Source organism: Heterodontus francisci, chromosome 1, assembly GCF_036365525.1.
Source record: "Heterodontus francisci isolate sHetFra1 chromosome 1, sHetFra1.hap1, whole genome shotgun sequence".
NCBI classification, from domain to species: domain Eukaryota; kingdom Metazoa; phylum Chordata; class Chondrichthyes; order Heterodontiformes; family Heterodontidae; genus Heterodontus; species Heterodontus francisci.
Window position 1 is genome coordinate 171,718,109 of NC_090371.1, and position 17,138 is coordinate 171,735,246.

At 44.8% G+C, this 17,138-nt stretch overlaps 1 protein-coding gene across 4 annotated transcripts in view; it reads left to right on the forward strand.

Annotated features, from left to right (window-relative positions):
- The window catches only part of LOC137373624 (flavin reductase (NADPH)-like), a 67,375-nt gene that overhangs the window by 23,374 nt on the left and 26,863 nt on the right, over positions 1 to 17,138 (forward strand). For all 4 annotated transcript variants that reach the window (XM_068038690.1, XM_068038710.1, XM_068038701.1 and 1 more), the window contains exon 4: positions 6,561 to 6,728. In XM_068038690.1, the coding sequence (XP_067894791.1) occupies positions 6,561 to 6,728 (168 nt within the window). The remainder of the gene's footprint in view (positions 1 to 6,560; positions 6,729 to 17,138) is intronic.

Sequence of the window (17,138 nt, forward strand, 5' to 3'; positions counted from 1 at the left end):
TTGCCAGGCTGCAATGGCACGGTTGTGGCAAAAGCATTCTTGTGGAGGCAGTTGTTCTCAACACTGATGGTCGTAACAGATCTGGGCCTTCATTTGTAATAAACCCTTAGAAGTCTTTCAACAGCGCCTCCATTTTGAGGTACCCTTGTACTTTCCCTCTGCATCAGCAGCACCCACCTCTCCCAGCCCTGTGAACCCTCTCAGTGAACTTTTCCCCATCTATGTCCCGCCCAAAGCCCTTAATTGGATGGTGAACACGGAGGCAGATTGTTAAATGACCATCTCCCGTAAGATCGCGCTACAGGGCATACCTCTGACACGATTGGGGTCAGAACTCGCAAATGGTCGTGATGCTTGAAACTTTACAAAGTGGAGAAGATTCCACCCATTTTATCAGACGTGTATCAAACCTTGGTTAGGCCACATTTAGAGAACAATCCCGGCCTCCACATTATAAAAAGCATCTGGAGGCGCTTGAGAAGGTGCAAAAAGATTCACAAGGATGACACCAGAGCTGAGAAGTTCTACTTATCAGGAAAGGCTGAATATGCTGGTGCTCTTTCTCTATAATAGAGGTCATTACAATTATGAAGGGATTTGATAAGGTAGCTATAGAGAAGGTGTTTCTACTTGTGGGGAGACCAAAACTAGGAGCAATCAATATGATAGTTGCCAATAGGGAATTCGGGAGAAACTTCTTCATCCAAAGAGTGCTAAAAAGGTGGAACTTGCGACCAGAAGGAATAGTTGAGGCAAGCAGCACAGACGCATTTAAGAGGAAGCTAAATAAGTAGATGAGGGAGAAAGAAATCAAAGGATATGCAGATAGGGTTAGATGAAGAGGGGTTGGAGGAGGCCTGCGTGAAGCATAAATGCTGACATAGACCAATTGTTCTACATGACCTATTTTTATCCTGTTGACTGTAGTTCTATATAACATTTGTCCTTAAAGGAGGTGATGTACAATTCAGGCAGAGATCAGATGGGTGGGGCCCACCACATGCCGTCGGCAGGTGGTCCAATCGAATTTATTGATCAGAGTAAGTGCTATTCAAATATCAATGCTGTCAGGTAGATTGTCAATCAGTGGAGAAGGTATCAGAATAAGTGAGGTAGTGGAAGTCTATCAGAGGCTGTGGATGTCCAGAACCTCAGTGAAATTCATTGTCTTTACAACAACGAGGGAGAAGGGGGAAAAAATCCAATCTTGCTATTCAATGATATTTTGATTTTTTTTACATTTCCATCAACGTTATTTTTACCCATTTATACCATTTTTAAGAGTAAAGGGCAGATTATTTTCCTAGCCCTTGTTCCACTCTCCTTGCATGTTATATAAAGCCATATTACCATCCGTACCCCAAAGGTCTGCAGAAAATTGTACGCCTTCAGGAGCGAGAGACCCTTTTTGGAAAGAGCATTTAAATCACTGTGTGAATTCTGTCCATAAAAAGAAATGCTACAAATCTGAAAGAAAAACAGAAATCTCTAGAACTACAAAGTAGGTTTGTCAGTGTTTGAAAGAGAAAGATTGGTTAACATTTCAGTTGGAATTCTTCATGAGAACCATTCTGATGAAGGGTCCTACCCATAACATTGACCTCTTTCTGTTTCTGATGATACTGCTGTGCATTTTTAGAATTTTCTGTTGTCATAAATATTTTGTCACAGTAAGAGGCCTCTGTTCACTCCCTCACCAGCGGTTTGCTATATTACAGCAGTAACTACACTTCAAAATAAAAGCAATTTGTTGGCTGTAAGACACTTTGGGACATCCTGAGGTCATGAAAGATACCATATAAATGAAAGTCTTTCTTTTCTTTTACTTACTTTTATCCCATTTCACTGTTCTTTGTCCACATCCTTCAATATGTTTCTTCTTCAAGCATTTATCTAACTCCCTCTAGTGTTATGATTGACTTGACTTCAGTTCTATTTGGTAATAATTCAAGTTGTATCTTAGTAACCCAACAACAACTTATATTTATATAGCACCTTTAATGTAACAAAATGTCCCAAGGCACACAGGAGCATAATAAAACACCGAGCCACAAAAGCAGATATTAGGTCAGATGACCAAAAGCTTGGTCAAAGAGGGATTTTTAAGGAGTGTCTTAAAGGTGGAAAGGCAGAGAAGTGTAGGGAGGGTATTCCAGAGCTTAGGGCCAAGGAACTGAAGGTGTGTCCACCAATGATGGAGCGATTAAAATCAGGGTGCCCAAGAGGCCAGAATTAGAGGAGCGCAGGCTTGTGCGGCTGGAGGAGGTTACGAGATAGGGAGGGGCAAGGCCATGGAGGGATTTGAAAACCAGTATGAGAATTTTGAAATCAAGATATTGCTTGATTGAGATATTGGTCAGCGAGCACAGGGGTGATAGGGGAACGGAACTTGGTGGGAGTTAAGACATGGGCAGCAGAGTTTTGGATGGCCTCAAGTTTACGAGGAGTAGAATGTGGGAGGCCGGACAGGAGTGCATTGGAATTGTCAAGGCTAGAGGTAATGAAGTCTTGAATAAGGAGTTCAACAGCAGATGAGCTGAGATGAGGCGAAGTCGGGCAATGTTATGGAGGTGGAAATAGGCGATTTTAGTGATGATACAAATATGAGGTCGGAAGCTCATCTCGGGATCGGATGTGACACCAAGGTTGCCAACAGACTGGCTTAATTTCAGACTTTTGCCGGGGAGAGGGATGGAGTTGGTAGCTAGGGAACAGAGTTTGGAGTGGGGACCGAAAACAATGGTGTCTGTCTTCCTTAAATTTAATTGGAGGAAATTTCTGCTCATCCAGTACTGGATGTTGGATAAGAAGTCTGATAATTTAGCAACAGTGGAGGAGTTGAGTGAAGTGGTGATAAGGTAGAGGTGAATGTCAGCAGCATACATGTGAAAATGCTGTGCTTTCGGACGATGACGTTGAAGGGCAGCATATAGATGAGAAATAGGAGGGGCCAAGGATAGATCCTTGGGAGCCACCAGAGGTAACGGTGCAGGAGCAGGAAGAGAAGCCATTGCAAATGATTGTCTGGATATGTTTAGATGGATAAGAATGGAGCCAGGCGAGAGAAGTCCCACCCAGTTGGACACAGTGGAGAGGCATTGGAGGAGGATAGTGTGGCCAACCATGTCAAAGTTGTGGACAGGTCAAGAAGGACAAGGAGGGAAAGTTTACCTTTGTCACAGTCACATAGGATGTCATTTGTGATTTTGATAAGAGCTGGTTTGGTACTGGGGCAGGGGCAGAAACCTGATTGGAGGGATTCAAACATGGAGTTCTGGGAAAGATGGGAATGGATTTGGGAGGCGATGACACGTTCAAGGACTTTGGAAAAGAAAGGGAGGTTGGAAATGGGATGGTAGTTTGCAAGGGCAATCAGGGTTAGGGATTTTTTTGAGGAGAGAGGTGATGATGGCAGATTTAAAGGAGAGAAGGACAACACGTGAAGAGAGAGAACTGTTTACAGTATCGACTAACATGGGGACTAGGAGGGGAAGTTGTCTAATCAGTTTAGTGGGAATAGGATTGAGGAAACCGGAGGTGGGTCTCAGGGACAAGATGAGCTCAGAGACAGTATGGGGAAAGATTAGAGAGGAACTAGAGAAAGCTGCGTGTTCAGGGCTAGGGTGGGGGGAACATAATAGGAAGTTTGGCCTGGTGGGCTAGTGGAAGGGAGGAACGTGGCAGAGGCAGCTGATCAAATTATCTCAATCTTAGTGACAAAGAAGTTCATGAGCTCCTTGTACTTATTGTTGGAGGTGCAGGTGGAGGGGACGGAGAGAGAGCGGTTTAAGAAGATGGTTTGCAGTAGAGCAAAGAAGCCGGAGGTTATCTTTACATTTCTAGTTTATCCTGGAATAGTGAGCAATTTTAGCAGGCGATTTTGACCCGAAACTATTTTAAGTGGTCCAGCCAGATTTGGTGGTGAATAACTAAACCAGTTGTTTGCCATATCCTTTCAAGTCTGCATCCTTTGGATTTAAGGGAGCAGGACTGAGGGCCGTACCAGGGGGAATGGCCAGGGTGAGAGACTGATCTTGTCATTGAGGACTAGGGCATGAAAGGTGGAGGTGAGGGTGCAGTTAAGCAAATCAGTTGCTGCAGAAATGTTGTGACGAAAGAAGCTTCAAAGCTAGAAAGTTGGGATTTTGAAAATGCTGTTGTAAGTGAATTACTGAATAATTTTTCCAGGGGCAAATGCAATTATGGCCACTTAAGTGGCCAATTAAGGGCTTGCTCCCATCTCTGCTGGCATTTTACCAGCAGCTGGGGGCCTGCCGCTGCCTGGGGAGACTAGCCGAAAAACCGTGGCGACCTCCCACTGGGCTATAGGGGCATCCTTTGACTCACAGAACAGTGCTGCCTGCCCTCAGTGACAACTCCTCCCCCCACCTCCAACTTGTTGGGGCCTGCCAAACTGGCCCCGGCATTCCCTGACCCCACTTACTTGACTTTGAGGGCATACGGCCATCGATGCTAACAGTGGTGCTGCTGAGCTGCCAGCCCTCTGATGGCCTTAATAGGGTTTGCTGCCCTGGCAAAATGCAGCCCCTGGGTCCCACCACCCACCAAAGCGGGGCCATCCCTCAGTGGCAGGACCCCTGCCACCTTCATTAAATCTAGCCCTGTATTTCTTTGTTCTACATTGAAACCAAAAACATGTAAGTTTCTGTGCTCAGTTAAGCAGGACTTCGTCCATCTGCTCTCATGTGTCTACCCCCACTGTCCCCCTAACTATTTTCTATTCTTCATTGAAATGAAGTCATCTGGAAATGACAATAATGCCCAGGATTTCATATTCCAGAGTTAAAATGGCCTTCATGTAAATTCAGTTCCTTTGGATCTAGAACAAGCACACTTCCTTCCTACTACATTTCTGTTTTCTTCTTGCACAATTCTGTGCTTAAAATTTTACAATTATAAAGCATTTTATTTTCATCACTGATTCTTTTAAAAAATCACATAATGGATGCTGAGCGTTGATTAGTTTTATTCTCTATGTAAGTCAATGAAATGGATCCGGAAGGTAGTATTTTTCAGTGACACCATTACGTCACCAGAAATGTGGGTGGAGCAGGATTTCACCCACTGCCTTGCTCCCATTGTAACCATATCCCAAATTCCATAATAAAATATTGTGCACATCTACCCATGCCTGTTGCAACACAATAGAGGTTCCTATATAGTTGGGGAATTGGAATCTTGGAGCGACAAGGTGCTGCTCAGAGAGGAGGAACCACAGGCTGGGTGGGATAAAGATCTTGAAGCAGGAGATATTTTAAGTCTTCTGTCCATTAGACTCAGAATTGAACAAGTATGAACACTTTTGGGATTGATTACTATTTGACTCCTGCCAAGTGACCCATTTGTGTATCTGAACTACACAGAGAATACACAGATCCTTGGTCCAATTTGCACCATTAATGCCACAAGCAAATGGTTATATATACACTTGGTAACTATGGCCATTAGGAAGATTATATCAAGGAAATATTGTAATAAGAGCGAAATACTGCGGATGCTGGAACTCTGAAATGAGTACAGAAAGTGCCAGAAATACTCAGCAGGGTCTGGCAGCATCTGTGTAGAGAGAAACAGAGTTAATGTTTCAGGTCTGTGACCTTTCAGCAGAACTGACAAAAGTTAGAAAGTAACAGTCTTTGAGCAAGTGAAAGGGGGGAGGGGGGAAGACGAACAAGAGCGAAGGTCTGTGATAGGACTGAGGGGGGAGAGATTAAAAAGCAGAGATGTCATAGAACAGAATACAAATGGAGTGCTAAATAGTTGCAGTGAAAGACAAAGCACAAGTCCAGAGAGAGTACTAATGGCAGAATAATGAACAGATCTGTATGAAAGCAAAAACATCAAAAATAAGCACATGGTTAAAAAATAATTTAAAAAGTAGAAAATATATATATCAAAATAAGTAAATAAAAAACAATAAAAAGGAGCTCATGGTCTGAAATTATTGAACTCAATATTGAGTCCAGAAGGCTGTAGAGTGCCTAATCAGAAGATGAGCTGCTGTTCCTCGAGCTTGCATTGATGTTCACTGGAACACTGCAGCAGGCCCTGGACAGAGATGTGGGCATGAGAACAAGGTGGCGAATTAAAATGGCCAGCAACCGGAAACTTGGGATCATGCTTGCGGACCGAGTGGAGGTATTCTGCAAAGTGGTCACCCAATCTGCGTTTGGTCTCCCCAGTGTAGAGGAGACCTGTATTGTGAGCGGCGAATACAGTATACTAAATTGAAAGAAGTACAAGTAAATCGCTGCTTCACCTGGAAAGAGTGTTTGGGACCTTGGATGGTGAAGAGAGAGGAGGTAAAAGGGCACGTATAATACCTCCAACGATTGCATGGGAAGGTGCCATGGGAAACGGTCGAGGTGTCGGGGGTGATGGAGGAGTGGACCAGGGTGTCGCGGAGGGAATGGTCCCTTTGGAATGCTGACAGGGGAAGGGAGGGGAAGATGCGTTTAGTGGTAACATCACACTGGGGGTGGCGGAAATGGTGGAGGATGAAGTTCATTTGGAATAAAAACATTGTGTTCATTTTAAAGCTGAAACTTCTCATCAGGCTTCCTGGATGTTGCGATGGTTCTTGATTCCCGTGATCCGCAACTTACTGATCAACATGCAAGAGATGGAAAATTATCTAAACGATGAATGCCAGGATCTCAACTGGACTGTCGTGAGACCACCAGAGCTTCAGAATGCACCAAAAACAGGTAAAAATCTTGTTTTTCAATTCTACCTCCCCAGGTTCTATGCATCTCTATAAGGAGGGTTTCCTGTAATGTACACCTTCTTCTTATCCAGGGGTGGGATCCTGTTGAAAATTCATTTTTTTTGAGTATTTAAGTATAAGGAATCATTGTTTCCTAGCTACCCACTCTGTCCCTCTCCCTGGGAACAGTCTGAGATTAAGCCTGACTGTTCACAACCTTGATGTCACATTTGACTCCGAGAAGAACTTCTGACCTCATATGTTCCATCACTAAAACCACCTATTTCCACCTCCATAACATTACTTTGCCCCTATCACAGCTCATCTGCTGCTGAAACCCTCGTTCATGCCTTCGTTACCTCTAGACTTGACTATTCCAACACACCCCTGGCCGGCCTCCCACATTCTACTCCCTGTAAACTTGAGGTCATCCAAAACTCTGCTCCCAGTGTCTTAAATCGCACCAAGTCCTGTTCCCCTATCACCCCTGTGCTCACTGACCAATGTTGCCTCCCGGTCTAACAATGTCTTGACTTCAAAATTCTCATCCTTGTTTTCAAATCCCTCCATGGTTTCACACCTCCATATCTCCATATTCTCCTCCAGCCCCACAACCCTCTAAGATAGCTGCGCTCCTTTAATTCTGGCCTCTTGTGCATCCCTGATTTTATCCGCTCCACCACTAGTGATCATGCCCTCAGTTGCCTAGGCCCCAAGCTCTGGAATTCCCTCCCTATACCTCTCCGCCTCTCCATCTCACTTTCCATCCTCAAGACATTCTTTAAAACCTACCTTTTTGATCGTGTTTGGTCATCTGACCTAATATCTCCTTTTGTGGCTCTGTGTCATACTTTGTTTTATAATGCGCCTGTGAAGCACCTTGGCATGTTTTATTAAGTTAAAGACACTATGTAAATATAAGTTGTTGTTCAAGTGTAAGACTTCCACTTTGGCAACATAATTTTAAAAAAATCACTTCTGCTGCCAACTCTTCTCACCAGCTCTACACCAGTTTTATTTTTCAAGTTGGTCCAGTTTGACTTTCATTATTCCATTTTTAGGTTGCCTGCTTCCTTTTTATTTTTCCAGTCTTCTTTAAGTTTATTTAACATTTTTTCATGCTGCTCCTGCTCACGCTTCCTTTGGGTGATTTTGATTTTGGGTAATGGTGTAATATGGATTCAGCTGCCCGTTTTACTTTCGTGATTTTCATGTCAAAATTACCCCTCCCCCCACCTCTCTGCCAACAGACTGTTCCTGCTCCTGTTCTATTTTTCCAGGCTGCTCTTGTTTCTCAGGATTTTTCTCCTCATACTTGGCTTTGGCTGCATCTGTGCTTTCACTCCAGGTCCCCGTCTGTCTCCAGCTGTCTCTCACTCACTCTTGCACATTCTGTCTACAGTGATCAGCATAAAGATCTCTTCAAGGTAACATTTACAAATGTAGATGAAAAGACCAAAGTGAAATAAATTAACCTTCATATTGGATTGTGCTTGAAGTTGTGGAGAATTATTTGTTAAAATAGCATATTACTTGTATCACAACCCGGGGGTTAGTTTTGTTTGTGTTTGCTGTACAGTGCACGGTAACTCAACTGAGTAATCCACTGGAAGCAAGATATCTTTCTTTAATTACTCATTTCTTGATTTTGCCCATGAAGAGCAATAACAAAGCTTAAAATGTGATCTTCTGCACATTTCACAGCAAAGACATTAGAGTATAGTGAAAGAGAAGGTGATGGGGTGGAATCTGAAACCGCTGGCTAAGATAGGATCAGTGGGTGGGCAGGCAGGAGTTCAATGTGATATGTCTGTGCATCGCTGTGAAATGTGATTGTCAGTGACTGCCAACCTCACCCAATCAATAGAAACCCCAGGCACAGGGTAACCAGGCAGTGTGATGGCAGTAACTCAGTAATGGGTTTTGTATTCTTTTAGGTAGTTGAAAGTCCTTTCTTTCTTTTTTTTTTCTTTCTTTTGGGCCTCCTTATCTCGAGAGACAATGGATACGCGCCTGGAGGTGGTCAGTGGTTTGTGAAGCAGCGCCTGGAGTGGCTATAAAGGCCAATTCTGGAGTGACAGGCTCTTCCACAGGTGCTGCAGAGAAATTTGTTTGTTGGGGCTGTTGCACAGTTGGCTCTCCCCTTGCGCCTCTGTCTTTTTTCCTGCCAACTACGAAGTCTCTTCGACTCGCCACAATTTAGCCCTGTCTTTATGGCTGCCCGCCAGCTCTGGCGAATGCTGGCAACTGACTCCCACGACTTGTGATCAATGTCACACGATTTCATGTCGCGTTTGCAGACGTCTTTATAACGGAGACATGGACGGCCGGTGGGTCTGATACCAGTGGCGAGCTCGCTGTACAATGTGTCTTTGGGGATCCTGCCATCTTCCATGCGGCTCACATGGCCAAGCCATCTCAAGCGCCGCTGACTCAGTAGTGTGTATAAGCTGGGGATGTTGGCCGCTTCAAGGACTTCTGTGTTGGAGATATAGTCCTGCCACCTGATGCCAAGTATTCTCCGAAGGCAGCGAAGATGGAATGAATTGAGACGTCGCTCTTGGCTGGCATACGTTGTCCAGGCCTCGCTGCCGTAGAGCAAGGTACTGAGGACACAGGCCTGATACACTCGGACTTTTGTGTTCCGTGTCCTTTAGAAAGTCCTTTAGAAACATAGAAACATAGAAATTAGGAGCAGGAGGAGGCCATTTGGCCCTTTGAGCCTGCTCTGCCATTCATTATGCTCATGGCTGATCATCCAACTCAGTAACCTGTTCCTGCTTTCCCTCCATATCCTTTGATCCCTTTCGCCCCAAAAGCTATATCTAACTCCTTCTTGAAAACATAAAATGTTTTGACCTCAACTGCTTTCTGTGGTAGTGAATTTCACAGGCTCACCACTCTCTGGGTGAAGTAATTTCTCCTCATCTCAGTCCTGAAAGGTTTACCCCGTATCCTTAGCCTGTGACCCCTGGTTCTGGAATCCCCCACCATCGGGAACATCCTTCCTGCATCTACCCTGTCAAGTCCTGTTAGAATTTTATAAGTTTCTTTGAGATCCCCCCTCACTCTTCTGAATTCCAGCGAATATAATTCGAACCGACTCAATCTCTGCTCATACGTCAGTCCCGCCATCCCAGGAATCAGTCTGATAAACCTTCGCTGCACTCCCTCTATAGCGAGAATATCCTTCCTCAGATAAGCAGACCCAAACTGCACACAATATTTCAGCTGCGGCCTCACCAATGCCCTGGATAATTGCAGCAAGACATCCCTGCTCCTGTACTCGAATCCTCTCGCTATGAAGGCCAACATACCATTTGCCTTTTTTACTGCCTGTTGCACCTGCGTGCTTACCTTCAGCGACTGGTGTACGAGAACACCCAGGTCTCGTTGCATATTCCCCTCTCTCAGTTTATAGCCATTCAGGTAATAATCTGCCTTCCTGTTTTTGCTACCAAAGTGGATAACCTCACATTGATCCACATTATACTGCATCTGCCATGTATTTGCCCACTCACTTAACTTGTCAAAATCACCCTGAAGCCTCTCTGCATCCTTCTCACACCTCACCCTCCCACCCCGTTTTGTGTCATCTGCAAATTTGGAGATATTACATTTACTTCCCTCATCTAAATCATTAATATTTATTGTGAATAGCTGGGGTCCTAGCACCGATCCCTGCGGTATCCCACTAGTCACTGCCTGCCATTCGGAAAAAGACCCATTTATTCCTACTCTTTGTTTCCTGTTTGCCAACCAATTTTCTATCTATCGCAATACACTACCCCCAATCCCATGTGCTTTAACTTTACATGCTAATCTCTTATGTGGGACTTTGTCGAAAGCCTTCTGAAAGTCCAAATAAACCACATCCACTGGCTCCCCCTCATCAATTCTACTGGTTACCTCCTTGAAGAATTCTAGTAGATTTTGTCAAGCATGATTTCCCTTTCGCAAATCCATGCTGATTCTGTCCGATTCTACCACTGTTCTCCAAGTGCTCTGCAATAAAATCGTTGATAATGGACTCTAGAATTTTTCCCACTACCGACGTCAGGCTGACTGGTCTATAATTCCTTGCTTTCTCTCTACCTCCCTTTTTAAATAGTGGGGTTACATTAGCTACCCTCCAATCTGTAGGAACTGTTCCAGAGTCTACAGAATCTTGGAAGATGACCACCAATGCGTCCACTATTTCTAGGGCCACTTCCTTAATTACTCTGGGATGTAGATTATCAGGCCCTGGGGATTTATTGGCCTTCAATCCCATCAATTTTCGTAACACCATTTCTCTAGTAATACTGATTTCCTTCAGTTCCTCCCTCTCACTAAACCTTGTGTTCCCCAACATTTCTGGTATCATATTTGTGTCCTCCTTTGTGAAGACAGAACCAAAATGTGCATTTAGTTGGTCAGCCATTTATCTGGTGTGATGTAATATCTTTTGAACTGAGGGTTTGATCAAGGAAATCACTAATCCTGTCAACATCCTAGTTGACATTATCTAGGGTATCTTGAGTTTTGAACTAATTTTCCTAAAGCAACTGTGCTTTTATTCTCACTTTGCAAACAGATTTTATTTTTACTTTAATTCAATCCATTTTATTATTCAGGTGAACTAGTTTTCAACTTGATCTGATTCATCACTGGAGCCTGACTGAAACAAAACATGTTCTGTGCAACCAGTTCATAAAATTTCAGACTGACTCCTTTTAAAACAAGTCGGGGTAATTTTAACCAAACTCACCTGTTGGGAAACTGATCGGATTGGATCGGCCACTCGATTTACCCAATTATTCTATCTGTTGAAGTTAATGGAAACTAAAATGGACGACAAAACAGATCTCATCACTTTCACACCAGGTGGGTTGGGTGAAAATTCCGCCCAGGTCCACAGTCTGAAGTATTGGTGTATTGTCCTGTAGAGAGGGACCAACAGTGAAGTGCTTGATTCTGCTTTGTGAAAACTGCCTTGTTCTGAGAGACTTAAAACTTCATCAATAACTTTCACATTCTTTAGGAAAAGTCAGTTAAATAGTTTGTCACATTCATTGTGGTTGATACATTACATGAGCAAGCCACAAGCCAATGTGAGCTTAAAAAGAGAACATTGAGTAATTTTGCTCCGGAGCTAAGGATTTTCCCCCTGTGTAATTGTGTGCACCCACTTCATCCAACTAAAGCCCATTTATAATTTGTTTATCTACATGATGCATAACATTTAACAAACTGGGAATTAAACTCTCTTCATGCATACTTGTGAGGAAAGGGGATACATTTATCTATTTTGGTAAGAATTCATGTATAACAAGTGTAAATTGCTCTAAATCTCTGAGGACCAGAGAACAAATCAATCCTGCTTTGTTTATTCTAGTGATATGTCATTGGCAGGTCAAAGTTATAAATTAAGACTGACTTAAACTTCCTAGTAGCGAGAACAAATATCAAAAATTCGGGAAGGAAATAGATCAAGTTAAACTCGCTAAGCATTTAATTTGTTTTTCATGCTATTTTTAGTGCATTGGCTAATATATCCACGTTAAATTTCTATGTCAATTGATTTATTATCAATTTAAGGATGCTCAGATTATTTTAGGATGGGATGGGCACTCTTCATATTTCAACTAGTTCCTTAAAATATAGTTTTTTGACACAAATGAAGATTAAACAACACCACAGTTGCTCAGACATTTTTGTAGTGGCTTGCAAGTAAATACGTAATGCAATACCTCTGGATATACTTGATAGTGAAATCTCTGATGTAAATTCCACTTTCTATGATAATTTTATGCTAGAAGGTGGAATTATTTCAAAAAGTTCTTTAAATTAAATGAGCAGTGTAGTTATACGACTCTATTTATTGCAGATGCTTTTGGCCACAGGTTCCTTCAGTCTTTTATTTTTGACATGGATAAGTGAGCCTCTGGAATGGAAGGTCTCGCCAAATTTTCTTTTTAAGCACTTCCACCGACAGGGGAGCGGGGCCACTCAAATTCGTACTCTTGCTACTAGACTGCATATCTATGTGCTGTTGACCTGGATCAATGTCCAATCAGAGCACAATGGGGGGCAGGAAGTGAAGCCATTCTGGAGATGCTCCGACTATGATTGTTTGGTTCCACTCTGAACTCATTCAAAGAACTGGTAGAAAATAAGGCCTAAGGGAGCATTAACACTATGGAGGAAAGAACAGTGCAGGGGGAAAACAATGACAAAATGTAGAAAGAGATTAAAGAAATAAGTTACTGAAGTGAAGAAAATGAAATTAAAACCTGATGGATCCGTTCTATACCTCGCATGCTCAAATAGTATTTTGGTGAATAATTTTGTGCTTTGCTAAAATACAAAATAATTTATCATCTTTGACTGTTTGATAAAGTGCCACATTACAGGCTTGTCAGCAAAGTTGAAGCCCATGGAATAAAAGGGACAGTGGCAGCATGGATACAAAGTTGGCTGAGTGACAGGAAACAGAGTAGTGGTGACTGGTTGTTTTTCGGACTGGAGGAACATATGTAAGGAGGATTTCCCCAGAAGTCGGTACTAGGACCATTGCTTTTTTGATCTATATTAATGAGCTAGACTTGGGTGTACAGGGCACAATTTCAAAATTTGCAGATGACACAAAACTTGGAAGTACTGTGAACTGTGAGGAGGATTGTGATCAATTTCAAGAGCACATAGACAGGCTGGTGGAATGGGCGGACGAGTGGCAGATGAAATTTAATGCAGAGAAGTGTGAAGTGATTCATGTTGTTAGAAAGAACGAGGAGTGGCAATATAAAATAAAGGGCATAGTTCGAAATGGGGTGCAGGAGCAGAGGGACCTGGGGGTATATGTGTACAAATGATTGAAGGCAACAGGGCAGGTGGAGAAAGCGGACCACTCGTAGGGAGCCTTGCATGCTCGGCAGAGCATGTCCCCAGGTTCGTGGAATCTGCCGTGTCCTCCACAACCTCGTCATCATGAGGGAACAGCCATTACCACCAGGCATCCAGAGGCCAACTTTGGAGGAGGAGGGAGAGGAGGAGGATGCAGCCGGGTCCCTTCGCTCCAGATGGGCTGACCGGTAGTGCCTGCTCACACTCTGCTTCCCTTAGAGGAGCATCTCTTCACCAACAGGAGTCCACCATTTCCCACCTTCCATATGGGACACTCCAACAAAGCTTTCCCTTGGCCAAGGTCCTGCAATAAAAACCATAACCCATAACTTTCCATCACATCTTTACCCAAAAACGCATCCACTTATACAAACAGAAGTGGACTATTCACCCCAGTAGTGTCTGTCTTGCATGTGCTTTTGTCTGGCCTAGTGCTCCGACACAGTGATACACCAGTGGCTGTGGCATAGCTGGTGGAAGGTTGCTGATTTTCAGCGGGGGTGACTGCAGGTGGCCTTGCAGGATGCCCTCAAGCAGCTCTGGGCCTAGATGGCCCAATTTTGCACATCACCATCTCTGCATGGGTGGCAGCAGTATGGACATGTTGGCTGATGTGTAACAGCAAGGGCACTGGTGGGGTGGCTGCCAAGGAGTATAAATGCTGTCATCCTGAGAGAGGACAGCAGCTTCGTGCTCCATGGTGCCACTGCCACATCCCCAGGGCAGCATCTCAGCAATCCTTGCAATCTGCCATGAAAGACTACATACCCCTTTGAGTACTGAGATCCACAGCCATGATGGCAGCAGCCTGAGCCTGTATGGCAGCAAGCCTGGATCTCATGACCGTTGCCTGAGCTTCCACTGCAGCACTGACACGTTGGGTGGCTTCCACCTGTGCTACATTGGAAGCTGAGGCAGTGGCTGCCAGACACTGCATCACAGCAGGTTCTGCAAGTACTGTTATGGAGCTGTCCACCACTTCCACACTGGAAAGGATGGGCTCTAGGCTCTGCATGTTGCCTTCTGTCAGATAGGGGTTGACTCCCTCAAGCAGGCTTACCAATGTACCCAGCATCTGGGTGTGCATCCTCATCAGCATTTTCCTGTATGCCACCCCATTGAAGTCTTCATCTGAGTCCTCTGTACCAGAACTTGTGTGCAATCTCACTTTCCAGCGAGCTGGCACACACGCTATTCTTTCCCCCGGCCTTGTTGGTGGTTCACCAGCACAAAACCTGACTCCATACTAGCCTCTAACGTTTATGCAGTGCCATTATCTGAGCCAGTGGCTGCGAGTGTCAGATCATAATGATGCTACTTCCACGTCACTGATGTGGAGATGTTCTCACTTCTCCTCCTGGCTGAGATTACTGTGACTGGGAAAGTGGCAGTTCTTGGACATCTGAAAGCAGAAAATTAGAAGGGGAGGGTTGGGGTTGGGGTGGGGGTGAAAAGCAATAGGTCCTGGTCCACACCATCTACAGCTTGCATTTCATGCAGGATGAGGTTGAAGTGAGAGTTGAGAAGGGGCATAAGGCTGTAACATACCGTCATTCCCAATGCTGTCAGCAATGCCGGATGCAACCGACAGTGTCACTGTGGGATCCATGATGCGGACAGCCATCTCCTCTGTAGGGCTCAGGTGATGCAGGTGTGCCAGTTCCCCACCTCTTCTGCTCTGGTCCCTGCTATTGCATGCCACCTAGTCCTGCAAGAGAGGGTGAAGAGTGTCAATGATTGTGTTTCACTTTGTTTGGCTGATGTGTCTACCACAGCTGAATAGCTGGAGGTATGTGGAGGCTGACATCATTGGAGTGTGTGGGAGTGAGGTGGAGCATGTGGATCTAAGGCTCGAGTCCTGACTACTAGGAACTGCTGCTGGGTGAGTGATAGGGGTGTGGTGCATTGAGCAGTGTAAGAGGTTGGTGATGTGGTGGGGCTGTGATGACACGTGAAGATGCAGTCACTGACCGTGACCATCTGTGTGATCCTTTTCTGGCACTGCTGCCAGGTCCCTGGCCCCAGACTCCTTATATTGAACTCCCTGGCCACCTGCTCCCATTCCTTCCAGAGGGCATTCCTTGATGGCCTCCTGCACTCTCCCCCCCGCCCCCCATCCCTCCCCTCCCCTCCCCTCCCCCACAAAAACACGGCCTCTCTCCTATCAACCTCTATGACTAAGGCTTCCAGTGCCGCGTCTGTCAACCTGGGCATCCTCTCTCTGCCTTGGTGCTTCATTTGCATTGTTTCCAGTTGCAGGCAGTTGTAATACTGGCAGTCAGCAGCAGCTTCATTTCAGTTAGTTCATCTCCCTTTTAAGAGGGGCGGACTGCCTTTAAGAGCTGGAATACTTACTAGTCTTTAAAGCTGCTAGGCCCCTTATGAACATGCAGTCTGCCAGCAGTGTGGGTCACGCCTGGCTACATGCTACAATCTGGAAAATGAGGAGGCAGCATGAAATTTGCATGCTGCATTCCTCACCAGGACCGGGGGTGATCGGGCCGTGAATCGAGACACCTGCATCCAAGAATGGGTGCAGACAAATTTTTAGTCCTAAAGCTCTATTTCGTTTCGACTCTTGTTTATGTGTGCAAAGCTTTTAGATGCATTGCAGTTATAGGATGGCTCTCGGGTTAACAATGATAAAATAAGCTGGTGTTCATTTTTCTCTGCTGGAATATAAAATTGGATTTTTAAAAATTCTAGATGTGTTATTAAAAACTTGTACTAAAATTTGAAAAGGCTACAATGTTAATTTACCTGATAATATTACAGACTGTTTTGAATAATATACTGTATTAAAGATATGGGGCTGGATTTTAACAGCCATCTTGAGACAGGTTAGGAGACCGGAAGCCTCGTAAAATGGCAGCAGAAGGCGTGGGGAGGGGAAGACAGATTCTTCCCACCACCACGGGATATTGTCAACGGTGGGAATGGCAGTGGCACGGCTGATGCTGGCATTTTACTGGTGTTGGGACAGACCCCTGCCATGTGGGGTGCCCGCCAGGTATATTGAGGGGGCCTTTCAGCCAGTTCCTGGGGGGAGGAGGAGGGTGGCCCTTTTATGGCTGCCACTGGAACATTCACCCCTCTGATTGCAGGCACCTGCCTGCCTGGCTCCAGCACAGTAAAAAAAAAAAAAATCCTACCTGGCCTTCAAGGGCTCCCCAACATGGAGGTGTCCTCTTCTACTGGCTGCAGTCTTACCAGCGGCCACCTCATTCAGCGGCATTGCTGAGGCTTCTGAACTGCCGGTCATCTGATTGGGCCAGCAGCTCTGGAGGTGGGCTCTTTGTTGGCCACCACTGGTAAAGTTCAGCCCGCAGTCCTGTCGTCTGCCCGCGTGGGCTTGAGACTCGCTATCAGTCCCGGTGGCGGGACTACCTAGCTTTTGCGAAAATCCAGCCCATGAATTCACGCCACGTCCAGTTGGAGTGTGGATGCACTCATAGTGCATCATAAACAGTTTCAAGTAGCAGATTATGCAGAATCATATCATTTATAAGGGTTCAACAATTAAATA